General features: G+C 38.2%; 3 protein-coding genes across 4 annotated transcripts; all 3 read left to right on the top strand.

Moving 5' to 3' along the window:
* Positions 1-965: 965 nt before the first annotated feature.
* Positions 966-4,492, top strand: LOC136244007 (uncharacterized). Its single transcript, XM_066035535.1, has 4 exons — positions 966-1,372; positions 3,445-3,524; positions 4,015-4,387; positions 4,437-4,492. Exons 1-4 carry the CDS (start codon positions 1,006-1,008, stop codon positions 4,490-4,492), a joined length of 876 nt encoding a protein of 291 aa, XP_065891607.1. The 5' UTR covers positions 966-1,005.
* A 3,848-nt stretch (positions 4,493-8,340) lies between these two features.
* On the top strand, positions 8,341-9,477 carry LOC136244837 (uncharacterized). 2 transcript variants are annotated; one of them, XM_066036385.1, is made up of 6 exons: positions 8,341-8,506; positions 8,556-8,635; positions 8,682-8,753; positions 8,801-9,156; positions 9,219-9,278; positions 9,337-9,477. In XM_066036385.1, exons 1-4 carry the CDS (start codon positions 8,390-8,392, stop codon positions 8,892-8,894), a joined length of 363 nt encoding a protein of 120 aa, XP_065892457.1. In that variant the 5' UTR covers positions 8,341-8,389; the 3' UTR covers positions 8,895-9,156; positions 9,219-9,278; positions 9,337-9,477. The 2 variants fall into 2 exon arrangements, with proteins under 2 accessions (XP_065892457.1, XP_065892456.1); XM_066036384.1 differs by having other exon boundaries at positions 8,553-8,635.
* Positions 9,478-11,332: 1,855 nt separating this feature from the next.
* On the top strand, positions 11,333-13,207 carry LOC136244005 (zinc finger BED domain-containing protein 4-like). The gene has a single exon (XM_066035534.1). The coding sequence runs from the start codon at positions 11,333-11,335 to the stop codon at positions 13,205-13,207; it is 1,875 nt and encodes a 624-aa protein (XP_065891606.1).
* The last annotated feature ends 3,937 nt before the right edge of the window (positions 13,208-17,144 follow it).

Raw genomic sequence — 17,144 nt, 5'->3', positions numbered from 1 at the left:
TTGTGACAGATCACGTCCCTGGCTGGGCAAGACTGCTTAGGGTGAGGCCCTTTTCCACAGTAGGAGCACTTTTGACCACGGTTGACTGGCTGCGGCCTGGGTGTTTGGTGGTGAAGGCTTCGACTATTTGCGGGTCGCTTGAGTGGCTTCCGTGACGTGAAAGCTTGGACGGAAGTTTCCCCATCTGGTTTGCTCAGGATCGCCTGTTGTGAGAGGTTGTCCTCTCACAGCTTCTTGTTGCCGAACCAATCCTTTTGCCTTTTCAAGGGTAAGCTATTGTCCACTGGTGATTCTTCGGAAAGTGTAGCAACTGCTTTGCTGCGACAAACTGAGCTGTAGTGACCCTTCTTCTTGCATTTGTGACAGATCACGTCCCTGGCTGGGCAAGACTGCTTAGGGTGAGGCCCTTTTCCACAGTAGGAGCACTTTTGACCACGGTTGACTGGCTGCGGCCTGGGTGTTTGGTGGTGAAGGCTTCGACTATTTGCGGGTCGCTTGAGTGGCTTCCGTGACGTGAAAGCTTGGACGGAAGTTTCCCCATCTGGTTTGCTCAGGATCGCCTGTTGTGAGAGGTTGTCCTCTCACAACTTCTTGTTGCCGAACCAATCCTTTTGCCTTTTCAAGGGTAAGCTCTGAGTCCATCTGCAGCTTTGCTGAGAGTGAGGAATCTCGGATGCCAACGACAATTCGGTCACGGATCAGCTGTTCTTTGAGCACGCCAAATTCACAGTCTGCTGCTAGGCTGTACAAGGAAGTAATGAACTGTTCTGCAGTTTCTGATTCTCCTTGAGAGCGTTGGTTGAACCGGGCCCTTTCGAAGATCACATTCTTCCGGACTTTAAAGAATTTGTCAAATTTCTGTATGACGTCTGCAAATTTCTTCCGACTTTCTTGGGTAATGTTCGTTGAGGTCAGCACATCGTCGGCTTCTTCCCCAAGACAGTAAAGCAGAGTGCTCACTGTGTTTACCTATTACAAGATAACCATAAAATAGTGTGTTAATACATGTGTAAATTACAACCCAATTATGCATACACAGTAAACAGTGTGTGTTGCAGGTTTCTATCTAATCAGTGTGTGCATTATGCCACAACAATGAACAAGAGTAGGAGCAACTCGCAGGATTATTATAAATACTGCCCTCACTGTGATATTAGGCTACCTAAGTCTACTTATTATCGTCATCGGCGATTGTATTACGATGTTGAATTGCAATGTTGGAGTAGCACGCGTGGCCAGATAAGTGAAGAGTGGATAAACGAATTAGAAGATGATGAACAAGGCGAGGAAAGGATTGAAGAGACTTGGAATCCTGAGGACAATGATGTTAACCTTCCAGATGAGGCTGATATATTTGATTGTGGCTTTCCAGGTAAGATTAGTTAAAAACTCAATAATTATGTACAATTGAATGCGCCTATAAGCTCTTTGGCCACCCTCAGTATAGGGCTACAAGAGTATTAGACCATTTGCAAGAGGAAAAGCTCCACCACCAGGGAATATTTGGTTCTTTTACATGTTGTACCAATCCCTGACTATTTCCCTCTGCAATTGACAGGCAACACATGCAGGCTAAGTATGTGTTGTTCACATGGATGTACACTCGTTTTAAAATTCTGAGTGAAAATCTCACTACCTGGGGTTAATTTGTTAATTCTATATACCCCTTAGGCTGGACCTGCGCGCCCCTGTCTGGTGAAATAGTTATCCCAAATCATTTTTCAGTACAGTCTGATGTACCATATTACACTTGCTAAACAATAATTATGTATTTGAAGTATGATTATAATCATTGGCAATTCTAAGGGGGGTAATGGCCCCCCTTGCTGAAAAGTAATCTTTTAAACATCTTAGGGAAAAGCTGCAGTATAGAAGTATAGATTGGCATTGCATTGTTATTTTTAGCATTTTCATGTTATAACACACTAAAACACTATGACAGTAATGTAGATATACGAATATAGTGCTAAAGGCTGGAACGGAATGGAACAGCATCAATTGGAGCAAGCTCCTAGTCAAAAAATCATTTTGAACAGATTTTGCACCATTTCTAACTGCCACACAGTGACTAGAATTGTGCTAGAGTTAGTTTCCTTCTACTTATATGCATGTTAGAATCGCACTCTTCAAAGTTCTATTTAATAGCAGCCACATGGCATATTGTGTTCTTACCAATCCATCGAATTCTGTTTAATCCTAATGTAGAATTACTTCCTTATCATTCTAAAAGGTAAACTACTGTAGTATTTTCATGCTATAGTTGTATCCAACAGTGATCACGAGGATGGTATTCTGAAGTCTGCCAAGGATTTATGAGAGTATATGTTAATGGCTGTGAAGTATATGTTTACAATGCTTACAAAATAATAGTTAGCAGGTTAAATTATTGTTTTTCAGCATAGGTGATTGCAAAATGCATTCTTGCAGTGGGAATTAAATAGAAACTTTGAGCAAGCAATTTCTATTATGCCTACAAGTGGAAGAAAACTAACTTTACCACAATTCTAGTTACTATGTGACAGTACGAAACGGTGTACAATATGCAAAAACAAAATTTCAACTTGGCGCATGCCCCATTCTGTTCCAGCTTTAGCAGTACCCCACATAAAAATGCTGAATGTCAGGTGGTGATTTGATTACTTCAACAATCATGTGATCATTGCAAGCTATAATAAAAATAGATGGGTGACATAATATATCTAACTTTTCACATCAGGCATCCAAAATATTTCAGAATAGTAAATTCAATGGTTTCTATCTGGAAAGTATGTATGTGTAAGAATACACTGAGAAGATGCCTATGCTGGCGGTTAGGTTTGTTCTACACCTTCTGCAATTTATAAATTGTGACCTGCTGATGGTAAAAGCAACTTGTTTGTAATTGCTCATACTTCATTTTATGCCTTTTGTGTTCTAGAGGGATAAAACAATGGGTTGTTAAAGTTTCAGCCTCATCTGGGTTGTACTTTTGTAGTGATGGATGAAAAGAAGAGCAATTTGTACGTTAGAAAAAAATGCAGGTACTGTTTAATCAGTCATATATTTCAAGAAAGAAAGATAAATAAAGTTGTGTTTTACTGCAACATAAAATAAACACAAAACTCATGTTTGCGTTATGATACAGAAATGAAACTATACTCTTCATGAAGAGGCATATGCTTCAAGTATATCAGATATTTCAGTTTTAAGTCTTGCTTCACTGTTTACTTAATTTAAAAAGTGCAATTTATGCACGGTTATGCAAACAAGTCAGGTTTCCTTTCAGCAGGTCTTCACAATTATGAAATATGTGGATCAATTGTTAACTTTTATGCATGTGGGGAGGTAGTATTTAGAATTTGGGTTTAAGAAGTACCATCGGCACAGCATCAGATATTGTGTAATATCCAAATGAAACTAAATCATTATAAACTTAATCACTTTATTGCATATTGAAATCAATAGAATCGACTGGAGATGATCATGTCATGGATAGTGCGGATACACACTTAGTGGTTTCAGAAGATGAACTTGTTGAGGATATGGTAAGCACAGGGAAGTCTAGGTCATTCACCATAGCATAGCATGAATCTGGTTCTTTCTTGTTTTGCATAAGGTGGAAATACCCCTCTTAAATTCAATGTACAGTGTAAAGTTTACTTTTATTGCTTTTCCATACTGTATACCTGCTAATATGATACGAGTATTATGTTCTATAAGCAATATTTAACAGTGTACATGTGTATTGCCACATGTGACCCAGAGACTTTACAAATATTATGCAGCATGCTTTCAGCTAGACTCAGACTAAGAGTCATATGTACAATTCAAGCCGTATGCTTTGTGCTTGACTATATATATAAAGTAGTTTATTGTTGTACGTTGGCTAGCAGCTACTATTTTGTTCGATGTTAAAGAAATCTCAACCTTCTTAGCACACAGTAGCATGCAATTATCCCCAATTGGGTGTAACTGTATATTATATTTTGTCACATAATTAAATTTCATGGTAGTTTATGTGTCGTATATTTTTAGCAATCAGAAGAACTTTGGACCGATGTTTATGCTGAAGATGTAGAACTTTCACCACCATCCACAACAGCCTTGACACCTTGGGCATCCACAACAGCCTTGACACCTTGGGCTAGACTAATCATAATATTCTTACTATCGTGGCAATTCATATATCGGATTTCTGATTCTGCTATGGATACCTTATTTTCTTTCTTGTGCAAGGTATTTACATCAATTGGAAGAACAGCAAGTGATGTACTGCAAGGTTTAGTTTTGTCCTACAAGTCAGCTCTCAGTTTGATTGGTATTACAGAGGAATACAAAGAGTATGTAGTATGCCCAAAGTGTAGTTCGCTGTACTCATATGATGACTGCTTAGAAACTAGGGCAGCAGGTCAACAGTGGTCAAAGTGCTGTGAATTTGTTGAGTTTTCCAATCATAGGTATCAGCAGTACCGAAGTGCATGTGGAGAAATACTCCTTAAAAGGAGTCAGTTAGTTGGTGAAAATGTCAAGTTGATACCTAGAAGTCTTATCCATATTTTTCACTAAAAAAGTAATTTTTTGCTACTAATGAACATGGATTTTTTCCAGCCTTTTACACATAAAACATATTCTGTTGGAGTGATTTACTGTGTTATACTTAATTTGCCACGTGAACTTCGTTATAAATTTGAAAATATGATAGTGATATCTATTATACCAGGTCCACAAGAGCCTAAGTTAAATATTAACACTTATCTGAAACCATTTGTGGAAGAATTGCAGGAATTGTACAAAGGTGTTGTGCTACCATGTCCAGGTGGTGCGCTGTAACACAAAGGCATGTTAGGGCCTGTGTTGTGCAGATATACCAGCTTCACGTAAAGTTTGTGGTTTTCTTGGCCACAATGCAAGACTAGGTTGTAATAAATGTTACAAAGAATTTCTGAGCAAGGATGCCACTTTTGCAGATAAGCCCAGTTATGGTGGCTTTAATCGTGAAACATGGGAGCCACGCACTGAATCCAAGCACCGAGATAGTTGTAAAGAATTTAAATTAAGAGTCAATTACAAAAGATGGAATCATCACATGGATTTCGGTACTCCTATCTCTTAGAGCTAACATATTTTGATCCCATCAAATTTGTGGTAATAGATCCCATGCACAATTTGATGCTCAGTACATCCAAACATGTACTGTCTGTCTGGATAAACGAAGGAATACTTAATGACTCAAAGTTAAAGATAATTGAGGAGATTGTTGACACAATCAAGTGTCCACATGGCACAGGAAGATTACCAACAAAAATTGGAAGTGGTTTCAGTGGTTTCACAGCTGACCAGTGGCGAATTTGGACAACTGTGTACTCTGCTGTCGCATTGAAAGGGATCATTCCTGAAGAACATCTAAGATGCTGGCTACTATTTGTACGTGCTTGCACACTTCTTTTTTCACGTATCATTTCTGAAAGTGATGTGCTCTCAGCAGATCATTACCTAGTAGCATTTTGTAAGAAATTTGAAACATTGTACGGCCAAGAACGTTGCACTGCAAATTGCCACCTTCATCTTCACTTAAAGGATTGCTTACTAGATTATGGTCCTGTCCATGGATTTTGGTGTTTCCCTTTTGAAAGGTTTAATGGGGTTTTAGGAGCCTATCACACCAACAACAAAGCTGTTGAAAGTCAAATACTAAAAAAGGTATTGCACGAGCAAACCATTGCACGCCTTGACCTGCCAACAGAGATGAGAGAAGATTTCTTACCAATCTACCAGAAAATGTCTGCCAAAACTAAAGGCTTTCTAAAAGAGACTGCCAAGGTTGAAAACTTGAGACTGTTAAGAAGCATCAATGATTTTGGCAGCACTAATTTTTATTTGCAAAATTCAGCTATACGAGCAGTACCTCCATTTCACAAACGGGTGTTGTCACAAGAGAATCAGGAAAGACTGAAAATAATCTACCAACAAATATACCCCAATAAAACTGTGAAGTTTTTTCCATTTATTTATCAGGAGTGCAAGAGGGCTGTGATTGGTGATGAAATTGTCATCAGTATGATAGAAAGATGATCACCAAGGAGTGATAGTTGCCTATTGGCCAAGTACTGGTTCCAGTTTAGCAAATATTGACTATACCCAATACAATGTTGGGTTAATCCAACATTTTGTTAACCACTCAGTAACATTAAATGATAGTAACGGTGAAACCGTTGAGCAGCACCTATTTTGCTACATTAAGTGGAAGCAACGTCATCCAAATGCCAATTGGTTTGGTGCTTCAGCTGTATTGACAAATACACTAAATGAAGTTGAAAGCGCTTGTTGTTACATGTCCATTCAAAGGATAATGCATAGGTGTGCTAGTGGGAATATTACTGTCAATTTTGGACTGCATTCAGAGACTTAAATTTTGTTATTAACACAACATTATTTGTTTTAACTGGTGTACAACAATAATTTATACTTTTTTTTGCACTGCCAGTTTAACACACAATCCCAACCTTGTATCCCCTTCCACAAGGCGGTTTCTCCAAAACTTGTGAACTGTATCAATTTTGTTATTCATTTCATAGTAAACTTTTCTTTTCTCACTATGTAGCTCTTCCACTTTATTTCTTAATAATCTCACTGTGTGAAATGCAGCATCTCTTTCATCTACTACTTCTTTAATATACTGCTGCACCTGTACCAGACCTTTGACGTCACTGTCAGCACTGCTAAGTTTAACATTTACTTTATCCATTGGCTGTATTACAGCAGGAAGTAGCAGGGGTGGACCATAATTGCTACTATTTGCAGATTCATTGACTAATGCAGCATATGCCTTGTCAACTTCCCTATAATCATGGCGTTCCCTTTCCTCTTCTTTGACCTTACTGCTTGAATCAAAATCAGAACATTCTTTATAGGCTTCAAAATCAAAACTATCTTTTTCAGCAGCTTTCAGTCGCTCTATCTTTTTCAGCAGCTTTCAGTCGCTGTTTATACTTATCTTCTTGTAATCCTTTTAGTATCATACCATCAATCTCTTTTGTGTCTGTGGTCTTGAACTTCTTATTTGCCAGTAGCTGAGTCTGTACATTGTTCGCATGTCTATCCTCAGGGACTGAACCTAACTGAAGCTTGGGTATAACATGATCAGCTGTCTGTGAAGGTTTTGCAGCTAGTCTTTTAGTTATTCTTCTTTGCTTACGCCTCGCACTGTTTTGCTCAACGGTTCTCTGCAATGTGACATACATAGTATGTAATCACATGGTCATGTTATGTTGTAAATATATATGCAATATAAATAATACTGTAGTGTAGAGTTTATGCTGTGCACAATTATTATGTGTATATGACCCTATTAACTCCTAAAAAATGATTAAGTGGGGGCAAACATAGTTGGTGTATGAAGTTGTGTGTCTTTACAAAAGAACAAAGTGTTTACAAGGCAAAAATTATAAAACTATTGGCTATCAGAGTTGATTGCACAGTTCATTCAGCAACCCGGCAGGGGACCAGAAGTTCTCTTTAATTACACTGTCTATACTCACTAAATTTTACACCGTAATAAAAAGTGTAGAATGTCACCCTGGCGACCTCTTCCCTCAGTTAAGGTTCACGTAAAACATTTTGATGTAGCAAACTTTTTATTGCTACATGCACATGTCCTAATTTCTACTCTCAAACGACATGACCAGTATAATACACACAGTCACCAGAATGAGATCTTACATCACAAACACAAACAATCTCAAATGACATGACCAGTATAATACACACGGTCGCCAGAATGAGATATTACATCACAAACACAAACAGTCTCAAACGACATGACCAGTATAATACACACGGTTGCCAGAATGAGATCTTACATCACAAACACAAACAGTCTCAAACCACAAACAGTCTCAAATGGCATGACCAGTGTAATACACACAGTCGCCAGAATGAGATATTACATCACAAACACAAACAGTCTCAAACGACATGACCAGTATAATACACACGGTCGCCAGAATGAGATATTACATCACAAACACAAACAGTCTCAAACGACATGACCAGTATAATACACACGGTCGCCAGAATGAGATATTACATCACAAACAGTCTCAAACGACATGACCAGTGTAATACACACGGTCGCCAGAATGAGATATTACATCACAAACACAAACAGTCTCAAACGACATGACCAGTATAATACACACGGTCACCAGAATGAGATATTACATCACAAACACAAACAGTCTCAAACGACATGACCAGTGTAATACACACGGTCGCCAGAATGAGATATTACATCACAAACACAAACAGTCTCAAACGACATGACCAGTGTAATACACACACAGCTCTACGGTCACTGAAAGCACTACTGGACAGCCGGTTAAAAACTGTCGATTTTGTTAGTGGCAAGTTCATGGCTAAACCAAGAATTAATGGAGCACCCTCTTCCTTACCACCTGTGCCTGGTGCTCCATCATGGGCCATAAAGAGGGGTTGCCAGACAACCCCAACATCTTCCAGGACTACTCGGGTGAGAATTGGGCATTAAATTTTGTATGTTTAGATCTGCATGTCAGCAGCAACCTATCAGGAGAGCTTTGCCAAATTCAAGGAATGTGGCAAATGCATCATCCCCTATAAGTGTACCCACAACTATGAGGTAATTGTACCCTGAATAAACTTATATAAATGAGCATTGCTTAAAGATCCAACGAACAGTACCCTAGTGCAAGCGGTACTCCTTCCCAAAGAAGTACCCATTCTGCTAACCAGGACAAGTAGGCCACATTAGTTTTAATGTGTTTTGTGTTATCACTCTTTACAGTGCTTGTGATATTCCAACTTTGAGTCAAGAGTATGGTAGTCTCCAGTCTGGTTCTGAAGAAGAGGAAGAATGGGAGCACCTTCTGAACTGTTAACTTATGACTGCTGACATAAATCTTTAGGATTAAACTTCAAGCTAGCTGCAATGAATCATTTCTAAAAAAATGTTTGCACACTTTTCCTTTTGTTGAGATTTTTTAAAATCTTCATTTTGTGTGCTTCTTGGCTACAGCTACAAATGTAAAGTTGCATTTTTTAGGTTGTTCTGTACTAGAATGTGATCTTTCTGTTAATGCCTCTTCAAGTTGACTCTATGAAATAGTGAGTGAAGACACCTCAAATGGCAGCTGACAAATGGTGAGCATTATTTACATTTGTATTAACCAGTCAATAAATGTATTCTATCTTTTAATACCTAGTCAAGTTGATGACACTTTGAAGTACTTCCAGATGGGACCTCAACAGGTGGCTGACAAATGGTGAGCTTTATTTACATTTGTGTTAACCAGTCAATAAATGTATTCTATCTGTTCCTAGTCAAGTTGATACTTTTAAGTACTGACGGATAGGACCTCAACAGGTGGCTGACAAGATTCTACAGTCAAGTTGACAAATGATATACTGTCTAGCCAGCTATTAATCCGTTTCACACTGCATTAAAATTAATTAATTTTGTAAAACTAGGATTTCGTTCGTCCACCATACAGGATAGGGATATAAGGGGCGGGGCCAACAGCAGGCGAGAGCACAGACCGTCGCGCTATGACGGAGAGTAGCGGACGCAGTTACGGATCAGAGCGAACGTAGAATGATGAGCAAACGGCCAGTGAAACGCTACAGCCCGTTGTTAATTAGTCCCACGACGGCGCAAACGGTCACAACACGAATCGAATGCATGGTTTCCGTGTATGTGCCCGTTTCAATGGAGTTGACGGCGAGTCACGGTCGCGCAAACGGTAGCGTTTACCTGACGCTGTTTTCCTGTGTTTCTATGTGTAAAGTTTCATACTTTCTGCACAAAGTACACAATATTTTGCTAGTAAATCTACTGTGCATGTCATTATACGAGTATTTTTAAAAATTGTCAATTTAAAAATGAAATAGGGATCTATGTAATACAAAGTAGTGAAACAAGAGATGAATGATGGTATTACAGCATAGCTCAATGGGAAGTCCTTACTTTTGGCATTGAACAAAATACTAATAATAATGTGTCGAAGTAGGGAATTTCCCACTGAGCTATGCTGTTACACCATCATTCATCTCTTTCGTTTCACTACTTTTTATTGCATAGATCCCTACTTCATTTTTAAATTTAAAAAAATTAAAAATACTAGTTTGTTTAGCTTTTTGTTGTGGCATGCACAGCTAGTTACATTGTATTAGCAGATACCATCACTTATAAACATCTTGCCCATTTGCTCAGTGAGAAGTGGAGTTCCCCATTAATACGAAGGGAAGCCATCACATGCTACTGCCAAATTGACACTTCACTGTCAGGCATAGTTTTACCTAACCGATACAGCCTCATTGTTGTCAGGGAAAATTGAGGCTGGTTTCTGGGTTATGTTATTTCATAGGCCATGCCTAACCAGCACCTCCTATTATCATGTTAGCTATCCATAAATGGATTTAGTTTCTACCACATCCATTGAGTCCAAATAAAGGTCTCTGTGCTTAATATGCTGGCTTCTTTGACTCTTGTTTCTTTATTTTATTTTTCACTACTATACTTTAACCACTGTATAATAAGTTCATACCAGAGCAGCAATGCTGTTGCACATAAAAGAGATTGCTAATTTTTTTTTGTCAAAATCCTAATAGAACACTCACCAGCTCACCACCTTAGAGAAGTATAGGTCCAATAGTAAATAAGGAGTCAAAAAGCACCAAAAAAGATACTTTTTAAAATAACTGAAATATGTCATTTTGTTCATCTTACTCATATTATTATCATATTGTATATTGTTAATTGTGTACTATATTGTCAGATGTAAGGTAATATCATTACGTAGTATCTCGAGGCCAGTATATATGCTATATACGTACTTGAAGTCACACACATGATTACTTAATTAACCACAGTTGATATATTTGTTTTGTGGAATGACAGAATCAATGGTGTGAATTGATGAACATATTGTTAATCGTGTACTATATTGTCAGTTGTGATATGATGTATCGTGTGGATGTAGATAACATATTTATTATTTATTTGCAGAATATTACTGGGTTTGGCAAAACTCTGTGCTATGCCTGTCTTCCCCTGGTTTTTGACAAATTAACCTGGACAAAAGAAGTAAACCCATCAATAGTGCTAGTCCTAACACCTTTAAATGCCACTATGAGAGACCAGGTTTGTCCATTCATTATATATATAGTAGTGTTGCACCGATAATCGGATCGGCTATCAGTTATACCGTATATCGGTGAGTTTTTAGTCTATCGGTATCGGTATCGGATCGTATGTAATATTAATAACCGATACCAATATGAACACGTGATCTTAATTAGTTTTCAAGTCGCACGCAATATGGCGAAAAAAAGATCTGTTATCTGGGAGTATTTCACCGAGGATGAAGACACTAAGTTCGCCGTTTGTAATGACTGCGGTACAAAGGTCCCGAGGGGCGGTTCTTCAACCAAAGGATATACCCCGACTAACCTGGTTCATCACCTTTCATCAAAGCACGTGGAGCTACATACAGAATACTTGGAAAAGAAGTCAAGTAAAGTTGCTCCAGCTCCCAAAGAAACGCGAAAACGCTCGTTACAGCAACTTTCACTAGAAGCGACAGAGATGCGCACTAAGCTGTGGGACATCAACGACCCAAAGGCACAGAGGATTACAAGGAGGGTTGGCGAAATGGTAGCTATTGATTGCCACCCTTTATCTGTCGTAGAAGACGTAGGTTTCAGACGCGTCCTCAACGCGCTAGAACCACGATATAGTTGCCCCAGTCGTAAGTATTACACTGACACCATTATTCCCAAGATATTTAGTGGGATGAAGGATGAAGTTGGCAAGCTCATTAATAGCGAAGGGAGTATTAGCTTCACTACAGACATATGGAGTTGTTCTGTGAATGACACATCGCTGTTAAGTCTGACAGCCCACTGGATAAATACTTCATTTGAGAAGCAATCTGCAGTTCTACATGCTCAATCACTTGAGATGGCTCATACTGGTGAGTACATTGCTAGCTGTATTAGCACAATGCTGGATAAGTGGGATATTTCTCGTGATCGTGTACACTTAGTCCTCAGCGATAATGCAAGTAATATGGTCAAGGCGATGCAGGATGCATCCTTACCCCACTTCGGCTGTTTTGCCCATTCATTACAACTTGTTGTAAAAGATGGCTTGTTATCACAGAGGGCTATTGCTGATATAACTGCAGTTTGCAAGAGCATTGTTGGCCACTTCCATCATTCATCAATTGCTTCACACAACCTTACTAGAATTCAACAGAGTCTTGGTATCCCTCAGCACAAATTAAAACAGGAAGTAGCCACTCGGTGGAATTCAACATTATACATGTATCAATCCGTATTAGAGCAAAAAATGACTTTAGCCGCATATTCTGCAGAGAATGGCAGCATTCAACAACTTTCAGCACATCAATTGGGTTTAGTTAAAAAGTGTGTGGATATACTAAGCCCTATTGAGGAAGTGACTCATTTCATCTCTGCAAAATTAGCCAGTATTTCAATTGTTATTCCTTACATCCGTGTTTTGACAAGAACCTTGGAAAAGAACGAAGATGATGGTGGAGTACGCACTATGAAAGGACAAATTTTACACTCCCTTAAGTCCCGTTTTGCTGGCATTGAGGAAAAGGAACAGCTAGCTCTAGCAACAATGTTGGACCCTCGATTCAAAGACAAATTCTTTGGTGGAAATATAATTAAAGCAGCAACTAAAGAAAAATTACTTGAGAAAATGGCCTCTGTAACAGTTGACATGCAACCCCTGCCAGACTCTACAGCCCCTAAAAGACTTTGTCCTTTAAAAAACCCCGTTCTTCTAGATGTGTTTAGTGAAATAATTGCAGATTCCAGTGAAGATACACCAGATTCTAGTGCCACCTCAGAGCTTGAAAAATATCTCAGTGACCCAGTGATTGACTACAAAACAGGAGATCCATATAAATGGTGGGGTCAGCACAAAACTGAATTTCCTAATTTAGCAATATTAGCTAAACGTTTCTTATGTGCTCCCGCTACTTCAGTTCCCTCTGAAAGGCTTTTTTCAGCTGCTGGAGACCTGTATGACGAAAAAAGAAATAGAATGTTACCACATCTCTCAGAAGAACTTGACTTAACATTATCACTACATATTCTTTACAGACTGTCCTTCCAGATATTTAGCCATAATATAGTTATTTTATTTTATTCAACTTTTTAGTTATGTAACTGTTTACCAAGTGTGGTGTGAAGTAACAAAGTATGATAAATGTTCTATATATCGGATCGGTTTCAATTATCGGTACATAAATTCTTGTTAATATCGGTTATCGGAATATCGGCAAAAGGGCATATCAGTGTTGATGACAAGAATGAACTGGTTGCTGTAATGTTCCAGATAGTGTTGTTATCCCCAGAAATGCTGTTTATAAGCCAATGCTGGAGGGTAATGCTTACGTCAGAGACATACTCATCTCGCATTCGAGCTCATATTTGCAAACAATGGTATGTAAACAAATTTCATGGCCAAAATAATGTGTAACTAACTACAAGGGTGAGACATTTCGAAAAAAAGTGATGTCCCGAATTGGAGAATTTTGCAGTCTAGTTCCTCAGAAGGTTAACATAGTGGCATTTAAAAATAGATTGAGTGTCCCTAAAACAATAATTTATTGTCGTCACTTGGAAGACTGTGCACTTTGAAGAATCAATACCACAGGATGATTGTGCTCAGCATGATGAATCCAAGGATAGCAGTGACTGCATGGACCCTGTTCCAAATATTACTCTCACAGTGATATTCAAATGCATTGGAGTGACAAAAGAGAATCGCTGTCAAGAATTACTGGCTCTGGCTAAACAGAAAAAAAAAAAAACAGTGGTGAGAAGGTTCCCATCAAGCTTAAGAAACCAAGCAATACCAAAGATTCTCATGCCATAGGAGGTATCACAGACCTTGCCACCTGGTTACAAGCATATACCCAGCTGGTAGTACTATTGGTCGACACTACCAACTACCATGTGCTAGTGGTATCATAATCTGAGCTGGACTCTTTTTTATGTATTTGTTGTATATTACTGATGGAATCCATAAAGGAAACCAGTGAAGCAGTTACCTTTTTGTTAGCTATAGGCCCTCACATCACCAAAAGTCTGACTAGGTTTAAAGTCTGCTGTCATATACGCTGCAAGCATATGTATGCATTATTTACCTCACTGTTTCAGTTTGTATGGTCTTCTTGTGGCTCTAGATATGTTGGTAATTGATTAAAATAGTAGCCATACCTGCAGTTGCATAGCATTTAGTCAGTGTGTCAATGGGTGCATGGGTATAAGATGGGAGCAGTGTGCACCCCTTGAAGAACAGCAGTCATAGAGTGTGACGCATCATTTAGAAACCATAACCAGTAAAATGGCTTACAGATTTGTGAGAACGATATCAAACCATATGTAAAGTTGCTTTATTCAGCAACAGCTCAACATAGCTAGCCAGACATCAACTCTCAAGGTCCTTTACAAGAGTTGATACCCAGGACTATGTTAGTGACACATGTGACAGTGTTAGTCTATTGACTGTGGGCTAGTTGTCACCCTCAAAATCACTGTGTGTGTGAACTGCTGGAATTTTAAAGAGATCTATAAAGTCTATAAAGCGGAGTCTGCGAATTTAAGCTACTATAACAATCCAATTAATCAGTTGGCATTTCATTGAAGAATTGTATGCTTGCAATTGTAAAAGGTGTGTCAATGGTCAAAAACTGAAGCTTGAACACTTGAAATTAACAAGTTACTCGAAGATGAGAATCAACTTTGCTGCTCAGGTCAGTAAAATTTGTAAATAATATATATATATACAGTGTTCATTACTCATTGCTATTATTAAATTTTACAGGTACAGAGTAATTCGGTTTCACAGGCACTTCATCTAACTGGAGGCAGTGAGGCACTTGAAACTGCTTATTTTGAAATTTTGTTTTGAATCACACACTGGTATCCATAACAGAAAACTGTTTGTAATGTCATATTGTAAACCTGATGACTTGCTTGTACTCATAATACTGTAGCTACCTGGGGTCACTTGCTTTTCATTAGCAGAATAGGCATCCTGGAAAGGTTTTCAGAACTTCTGCATTATGAGTGCAATCTGGGTGGATACAATTACTGGAAATTGTGGGGGTGTACAAGTATGAAAATACTTAGAAAATGCTGCTTCGTGAATAGATTACCTGATAAGAATATATAACAGCATGCGCTTCCATTAGCAAATGGTTTCAGTATGTGGGTACTGCTCTAAAAATAGAATTTAACAATTTGAGAATTAATGCCTTAAACTGTTGTGAATACTTGTATGTGGTATACACATTCACGACTAGCATTCGTTCAATATAGAGTTTTGTGAGGGTTTCTGTTTTACAAGAGTTTGTACTGAGAGGTTGTTACAATATATTCTCTACACATCATATTTTGCATTAAAACTGTATGATTTGTAAAGCGTTTTATGATACTTTTAATGGCAGCTTAAGAGTCATTTTCTTTGATGTGCATTCCCATTATGGAGTCTATCATCATATCACCTTGCCAAATGTGAAATCTGAATGTATGTTTTGTTGTTAAAATAGCACTGCTTAACAAAATTTACTTGTTCTAGGCCTGTAATGATAGTTTTTTTGTTTTTTAAATCGCGTGACCAGGATTGTAGAGAAGATTCATGCTAAGCGAAAAGACTGTAGTACCGTGGTTATTTAGCGTGAAAACGGTACCTTACATGGTTGCCATCATCATTCATAGTTGCTGTTATGCTGTTATCTTTTTCAGAAGCTCCCTCAACGTTGATAAACACTTGAGTGCACATTATCCAAACTAATTCTACCCATGTCTTCATCAATATGTACAGGACTCCAACGGAAACAGACGGTGTCAGAAGCCGTCTATAGTAAGTCAGTTGATGTTTGCATTAATTGTAGCAAGAGGTGTAGCACAACGGGAAAAAGCAGTGAGGCTTTGCAACATGATCTATGTTTTTCTTGGGTCCATGCAGCCTGCAAAGGTGTCTCCAAGTCATTACAAGTTCAATGCCATTCCAGTTTACTTCCAGTGGAATCTGGAGTACCTCAAGGCAGTATATTGGGTCCCGTTTTTATTTATTGTATACATGAATAACATTCCAGATTCAGTGTTCTACAGTAATATCTATTTATTTGCTGGTGACACCAAATGTTTCAAACATATAATAGTACAAAATGATATGGATCTCTTGCAAAGTGATATCAACTGTCTGTTCAATTGGAGCTCAACAACCCACCTGTCATTTCATCCTTCTAAAAGTTGCTACCTGTCATTCAACCAGAAATTTCCAACATCTTACACAATAAATGGAACCACTATCAATTCACTTCCGACGTACAAGGATTTTGGAGTTTTAATTAGCAATAATCTAGAATTGAGATTTTGTCCTTTTAGCCAATCAATTTCATCCTCAGTGAAAGTCAAACTGTACATCTCACTAGTAAGATCTCAAATCATGTATTGCTCACCAGTCTGGCGTCCTCACCTTATGAAGGACATTACTAAGATCAAACCAGATATACTCAACATTATGTTTTTTTATTAACAGCATCAAGAACCCCACCTCAAGTTTTAATATCAACTCCTATGTATCATTTTCAAACAGCGGAACAAGATGCTTAGGCACAATGGAACTCTTTACCAATCATTAACATGAATTTATCAACTTTTACCATCAAAAATCAAATAAAATCATTCTTTGGAAACACTTCACTGCCAATTTCAATCCCACTGATTCTCACAAACTGCATTATCTATGCTCCTGTGGTTCCTGTATAAACAACTCCTTCATGAACTTTGAACCTCTCTAGCCCTGATCACTACAGTCAAGTAATTTTCAACCTGTAACTGCAAATTATGTAACGTTAGGTGTAATTTGTAAGTAATGTAGTTTGGGTACTGGCCAGTATTCCATCAGTGTAACAAACTCAAGTTATCTACATCGACATGCCTGTACATCATTGTTGTTTACACTGTAAAATTTAAATAAAATAAACAACAAAGTTGATACTACCACAACAAATTCTCCATAATTATATCCCAAATAGAACCCTGGCATAAAATAACAATTCGTGTTTAACTTAGGATTGCTC

The sequence above is a fragment of the Dysidea avara genome, chromosome 14 (genome assembly GCF_963678975.1).
Source record: "Dysidea avara chromosome 14, odDysAvar1.4, whole genome shotgun sequence".
Taxonomy (NCBI): Eukaryota; Metazoa; Porifera; class Demospongiae; order Dictyoceratida; family Dysideidae; genus Dysidea; species Dysidea avara.
The sequence above is the reverse complement of the archived record's forward strand: the minus strand, read 5'-3'. Positions and strand labels throughout refer to the sequence as shown.